The sequence below is a fragment of the Entamoeba dispar genome, genomic scaffold (genome assembly GCF_000209125.1).
Source record: "Entamoeba dispar SAW760 scf_1105229458219 genomic scaffold, whole genome shotgun sequence".
In the NCBI taxonomy this organism is placed as follows: Eukaryota; Evosea; order Mastigamoebida; family Endamoebidae; genus Entamoeba; species Entamoeba dispar.
The window spans coordinates 1935-8601 of record NW_001853083.1 but is presented as its reverse complement, the minus strand read 5'-3'; the positions used below and the strand labels follow the sequence as shown (position 1 = coordinate 8601).

Genomic DNA, 6667 nt, shown 5'->3' with positions numbered 1-6667 from the left:
CTTATCGTAAAAGAACATCAACATTTATCAAGTTTGAAGAATTTAAATTTTTCATTCCAAGTATTAATGATATTTATATAATGAATAAAACCAAGGAATTATATATATTTGGTAATGAAAAGATTACTTTTGTTAAAAAAATAAATTATGACTTTGGAACTCATCCATATATTGTAGGAACGTTATTGTTTTCACTTAAAAATAAGAAAATAAATAGTTATGAAATTATGACAGAGAAAGAAAATAATGACTCAGCTTTAAATGATATTTCAGCATTTACTATTTGTAATAATAATATTTGGCTTGCTATGCCTATGTTTAATCAAATCGGAATTGTTTCTTTCAATTATCAACGAATAAAAACTATTCCAATGAATTTTACACCATCAATAATGAAAGTTTATGGAAATTATGTTTTTATTGCTGGAAGAACACATTACAGTATTATTTCATCATTAGGAAATATTGTGTATAATGCAGAAATAAAAGTATCTATGATAGACTCTATTTGTTTAGCAGAATCTCGACATAAAAGAGATTGTAGGATGATTATATTAAGTAATAAAGAATTATACGATTTTGGTACAAAGTTACAACGTCATAATATTATTAAGTCAGAAATAGTTGGAACCTGTTGTGTTTGTGGACAAAATTGTATGGATTTAGAATGCTGTGTTTGTCATAAAAGATATCATAACAAATGTTTTACAAAAACAATGCATGAAATTGAGCCTTGTTGTGAGATAAAGTAAAACAATAAATGAATTAACTGAATCATACTAATTCTTGAAACAACAGAAAATTATCATTTAAAACTTATTTAATTTTCTTCATTTTTCAATATTTCAGAAAATAATTCTATTGAATGTCTTTTAATTCTATGTGTAAATATCTCTTTCTTTTTTGATTCATTTTCTTGTAACAGTTCTGGTGTTGGTCTTAGTGGTTGTTCAAATAGATCAACACTAACTTTAAGTAATGGTGATTTTGATTAATGAACAAATATTATTTGGTTATCATTATTTCAGATAGACTCAGTTTTTCCTTTATTCAATTTTCTCTAATAATAGGGCTTATAGACTCATTCTATGAACAATTTGAAAAACAGATAACCTTTTAGAATCTCTTCTAGTTCTTGAAATCAATTTATTTTTATATAGAATGCCCCATAATCTATATGTGGTTCATAACTAAAAGCAGTTTCCATAAGAAATTCTGTTCTAAATGTTTCATTTCTTTTTTTCAATAGATTCAAATAAAGAATCAAATTTGCTAGTATAAATTCAAAAGAAGAAATACACTCTACACTAAAACTCATCTCATCTTGTGAATTGATTTCAGGTAATCTACAAACACAAAGAATGAAGCAAATTGATATATTTTGAAAAGTTATCATATTTTCTTGTTAATTAGAACAAATTTCTTGTAAAAATTGAAGAAGAATAAATAGAGTGGTATTTGATTTAGAATAGGTAATGAGTCAATTAAATGTTTAGGACTAGGGGTCTTGTTTCAATGACTAAAGTCTATTGCTTTATTAAAAGAAATGACTAGTTCTACCATTAACTTTAAACAACTTTTTTGTAATGTTCCAATAACTACACATTCACCACTAAAATCACTTCCAATACCTTTATCTAACTCTCTTATTTCTTTGAATAGTTTAAGTTCACCAATACTACAAGTTAATCTAAATAACCCTTGTGTATGAATTATTTATGTTTATGATAACATTAAATAGAACTATAAACAAAATTAGAACTCTTCACCCACTTTTTTAACACTAAAAACTAATGGTAAACCAATAATACCATATACTCTGGCTCTATTTCTATTTTTTTCTACCCAATTTTTAGTTTCTTGTTGATTATGACAAACAAATAAATTTTATCAAAATATTTTAAATGAATTTTTCTCTTTGTCCCAAACTTAGACTATAGTTCTATTCTTATTTCAAATAGACTTTGAAATAATAATTCTAATCCAACTTCTAATAGATAATACCATTCCATCTATTTTATCTTCTTTCATTTTGGTAATTTTTTCTTTGACTTCTTTTCCATAGTTTTATTTGAATAAATAATAGAATATTACTATAAATACTCTTTTTATGTTGACTTAATCTAGTTAACTAACAACAACTAACCACTTCTGTTCGAATAACACTGAAATTTGTTTAATTTATTGCTATTAATGAATAAAATTATTAACACTGATAAAATAAATTAAACTTTTTGTTTTATTCTCATTTTCTTACTTCTTTTTTTTTATTTAACTTATTTCCTTAGAACCTAATTGTTCTATTTCTAATCTATTAACTTGATAAAAGAATAAATAGCTTATTAAAAATAAGGAAGAATAAGTTAGTGTTTGTAAAATTAATGTTTTCTCTTTTTAATTATTCTTTTTATTACTTTTTAATTATTTTTCTTTGGAACACAAACTAATTTAAGTGAGAAATAAAAGTTAATTAATTAGTTTGTTAATAATACTGATTCGATGGAGGTGGGACACTAGCCATTGTAGGATTAATATCAACTCCTAATAATGGAGTTTGGTCAACCGTTTGTTGATTAAATACTGCCATGTTAACTGTTTGAGGCTTTACTATTGGAGCTTCGTATGTTGGTTGTTGGTCATAATAAACAGGAACTGGTGGTTCACGAGTTGGCATTGGATGAATTGACTCATCCCAATTATCGATGATATAGACTTCAGATTCTGCTTGTTTCTTTATATAACTGAAATTCAATCTAACAAGATAACAAAGAAGTATAATAAAAGCAAAGGTTCCTACTACAGCACCTATACAAATAATAATACCAATGATTATTAATATACAAATTCCTATTGCTCCTAAACCTGACCCACTGTTTCCTCCTTTACAATCTCCTTTACATCCAGAACAATTACAACTATCACAACTATTACATCCTGTACATGTATCACATGCATCACATGTTGTTGCACAATCTCTACAACCTTCAGCACAAAGATAACAACTTAATACACAACAATTACCATTATGTATTGAACGATGATAAGGAGAAACATAACAACAATCAGTACACCAATCACAACACATACAAGTTAATAATCCACATCCCATACAATCATGACAATTAGGACAAGTATTTGGAAACATAAAACATCCATAACAACATCCATACCTTGATAATATAGATCTTTTATAAATAAATGGCATACAACATAATGAAAGACTACAACAAGCTCCTAAACGTTGAGTATCAGTATAAGACAATTCTTCATCAATAGTATCTTTATGTTCTCCACATAGACATCTTGAAATCATTCCACAGATACTCCAGAGTCCTAAAACAAAACAATCAAGAGCAAGTCCTAAGACCATATCTCTAACAAAGAAATAAGGGTCAGAGAAAAAATGACAAGTACTATCATTTTCTGATAAGAAATAATGAGTAGAATAATTATCAATTGCATATGGAATTATTCCAGAAATAAATACAAATAAGCAAATTGCAAGGAATAAGAATAATACTTGAAAGATTAATTTAAAAATAAACTTAGTAATTAAACATGGAACAGAATGTTCAACAACATGTTTAAATGTATAATCTACTCCACACTGTAAACACTTTCCAAAAGCAACAGGATCATTACAAAAAATTCTATAGGCATTAATACATGATCTATGCACCCATTTGTTTGGTCCATCACATCCACATGGAGCAATAAGTTCTTCATCACTATTAAGATCTAAACAAATACGACATACTTTAGGATATTCTTGGTTATCTACTTCGTTATGCATTATTTAAAAATCTTATAATTTTTTCATTTTTAATTTTTAGTTTTATCTTTTTTTATTTTCGAATGAAGAATCGGCAAAACAATAAATTTGGTAATTAAATAAATTGTATTTTATTAATTCATTCTTTATTTATAATTATTATTTAATATTTATAAAAATAGAAATAAAACTATATTTATCAATGAAAAATACTTACGTCTCTTTTTAAAAACTAACAAAACTTTCTTTAAAAATATCATTTTCTTTTAAACATTATTTATAAAATTTTACCCAATACTTTTTTTTTGATTCATTTTTCTTTTTATTTATATGATTTTCTATTGTATTCATTTAAATGACATTTTATACTAATTACTTCATCGTGATTCTTGTCAACCACAAAAATTTAGATATCAATTTTCTTTTGATTTGTTATTTCGAGTTATTTCCTATTAATCTAAAATCGAATCTCCCTTATTTACAAAAATAAATTAAATACTTGACGTTAGCTTATAACTCACAATAAAACTAATAAGAGAGTATAAAGAAACAACCTTCTTTGTTTTATTTGCTCGGTAATTATAAATGCGTCCTTTGAGACTGGGCTCTAAATTATGTATGGCCACACTCAATTTAGTTAATTACCGTGTACTCTATTATAAGTCATAATACAAAACAGTAAAGAATAAAGAATGAGAGACTATGTGAAAAGGGTGTAGTGGTAGAAGAATAGCACAAAAAATAAGAAGTAAGTATGGACATGAACAAAAATAATGACACGTCCATAAGAGGAAAGAAACAGGGTAGAGAAATTGAAAGAAAACATGAAACACAAATCAAAAAGTGAAATTAAGTCTATCCAAATTCGAAGGATATTTGAAGAAATTAAAAACAAACAAGAAACTCATAGTGTAAAGCTAAATTAAAAAGTTAAGGAAAATTTATAAGAAACTAAAAAAATATCAAAAATTAAGAAATAAATGTAACAATATGATGAAAGTATTAAGAGACACAATAAACTAGGGAAAGAAAAATAAGAATAGGCAAATACAAAAATAATTGAATTAACAAGACAATGAATAAGAAAATTGAGAATAACCAAAAAGGTAAAGAGCAATAGAGACAATATTACAGGAAGATAATAGCCAATAAATAATTCATCAATGAATTAAACATTTACTAAAATACTAAGAAGAATAAAAACAAAGGAGTATTAAAAAAATAGCAAAGAAAAATAAAAATTATGAGTAGGTATATAAAAATAAAAGAATGGTTTGAAGTGATAATTTTAAAGAAAGAAAAAGAGTAAATAATGAGAAAAGGCAGTTTACAAAAGATATGAAAATAAAGAACACCACAAAATCAAATACTTTTTAATATTCCTAAATAATAATGATAATGTTTATTAATATCATCAATTGATTGTTGAATATTTGGAATTGTTTCTATTTCTTCTTTAAAGAAATGAGTGTTCTTGTTTATTACCTCTTCCATTTTAATTTAATAAATATCAGATTAAAATAAGATGATTAAATACTTAAATACACGTTTATAACACTTCATTTTATTTATTATTTTATCATTCTATTAAATATCATTTATGTTTATTGAATTTTAAATAACATTATTATATAATAAAATCAGTATTATTATATACTTATTCAAAATTTGGATTTATAGAGATTTCAATACAAACAGTGTTAATGACAAACAATAACCAGATAATGATGGCAAATAAAATTGTTATTATAATATATAACAATGGAATAATTGTTTATGATTATTCATTTCATTTTAGAATATAATTTAATCATCAAAAGATTGATAATAAAGGATATATTAATTATATCTAACTCGTCAAGAAAGAAATAATGAATTAAGTTATATTTATCAAATAATATAATGAAATTGAAAGAAAAATATTATAAATTAGATAAAGAAGATACTGTATAAATAATTAATAAAATACTAATAATAATATAATTAATATATAATCAATTATTTAGAATATAACAATTATTTAAATTAAAATTATATTGCAACAAAATATTATGATAACATTTAACAAAAAGATAAAATAATAATGATTAGAATGGACTATAAGATAGATTAGATTATTCATATTGTACTACACTATGTTTGATATGAAAAATACAATTGAAAGAAAAAGTATTGGAATCACCAAACCCATTCACTCTCAGTACATGTAATATCTTATTGTAATATATCTCCTAAGTAATATATATTTTCTCTTTCTATGATTCAAAGAAGTTAGTTTCTAAAAAAAACATTTTCATCAGAAAATATGAATAGAAAAATAATTTTTTGAATAAATTAAAAAAATGTAATCACCAATCAATTATTTCTTACTCATTTTTTTTTCTTTCTTTGATTCTCTCAAAGCCTTCGGTAATTTAATTTTCTTATTTAGATGTTCTAAATCTTCACTAATAGCATGTACCCTTCCAATAGTTTGTCCAAACATATCTTTTGAAACGTTCTTCTTTTTCTTTGGTGCAACAAGTTCTTGTGGAACTCTCATTGCTTCTTCTCTCATATCTTCAGCTCCAAATTTGTTTCTGCCAGGTACCATGACAATACGAGGTCCAACTTCATGACTTTCAATAGAAGTTGATGTAGCTTTAATATAATAAACAGTCATATAAATCTTTCCTTCTACAACAGTAAAAACCATCATAGCAGTTAATTCATCTACAACTAATTTCTCATTAACGTCATTATGATAAAAATCAATTATCATATTCTTAAACATTTTAAATTCTTCATTTGTCTCAAATTCCGATCCATTAAAACTATACATTAATCGTGTTGCTGAAGGAGGTTTAACTCCTTCAAATTCGTGAATTGGTTTATATTCTTTAACTAACATCTCTT

The 6667-nt window shown here is 24.6% G+C and overlaps 3 protein-coding genes across 3 annotated transcripts in view, besides 10 other annotated features; 1 reads left to right on the top strand and 2 right to left on the bottom strand.

Moving 5' to 3' along the window:
* Positions 1–752, top strand: part of EDI_220520 (uncharacterized protein) — a gene marked incomplete at both ends in the record, with an annotated part of 1876 nt that extends 1124 nt beyond the window's left edge. The window contains one exon of the mRNA XM_001734345.1: positions 14–752. Coding sequence (XP_001734397.1) covers positions 14–752 — 739 coding nt within the window. The remainder of the gene's footprint in view (positions 1–13) is intronic.
* Positions 753–1878: 1126 nt separating this feature from the next.
* Positions 1879–1914: a sequence feature (AT_rich).
* A 477-nt stretch (positions 1915–2391) lies between these two features.
* Positions 2392–2429: a sequence feature (AT_rich).
* Positions 2430–2482: 53 nt separating this feature from the next.
* EDI_220500 (uncharacterized protein) lies at positions 2483–3793 on the bottom strand (the record flags this gene model as incomplete). The annotated part of the gene is made up of 1 exon (XM_001734344.1): positions 2483–3793. One exon carries the CDS (start codon positions 3791–3793, stop codon positions 2483–2485), a length of 1311 nt encoding a protein of 436 aa, XP_001734396.1.
* Positions 3794–3813: 20 nt separating this feature from the next.
* Positions 3814–3852: a microsatellite.
* A 32-nt stretch (positions 3853–3884) lies between these two features.
* Positions 3885–3972: a sequence feature (AT_rich).
* A 46-nt stretch (positions 3973–4018) lies between these two features.
* Positions 4019–4062: a sequence feature (AT_rich).
* A 647-nt stretch (positions 4063–4709) lies between these two features.
* Positions 4710–4883: a microsatellite.
* A 70-nt stretch (positions 4884–4953) lies between these two features.
* Positions 4954–5039: a microsatellite.
* Positions 5040–5134: 95 nt separating this feature from the next.
* Positions 5135–5418: a repeat region.
* Positions 5419–5660: 242 nt separating this feature from the next.
* Positions 5661–5833: a microsatellite.
* A 252-nt stretch (positions 5834–6085) lies between these two features.
* Positions 6086–6116: a sequence feature (AT_rich).
* Positions 6117–6131: 15 nt separating this feature from the next.
* On the bottom strand, positions 6132–6662 carry EDI_220490 (brix domain-containing protein, putative; the record flags this gene model as incomplete). The annotated part of the gene is made up of 1 exon (XM_001734343.1): positions 6132–6662. The coding sequence occupies one exon, from the start codon at positions 6660–6662 to the stop codon at positions 6132–6134; it is 531 nt and encodes a 176-aa protein (XP_001734395.1).
* Positions 6663–6667: the final 5 nt, after the last annotated feature.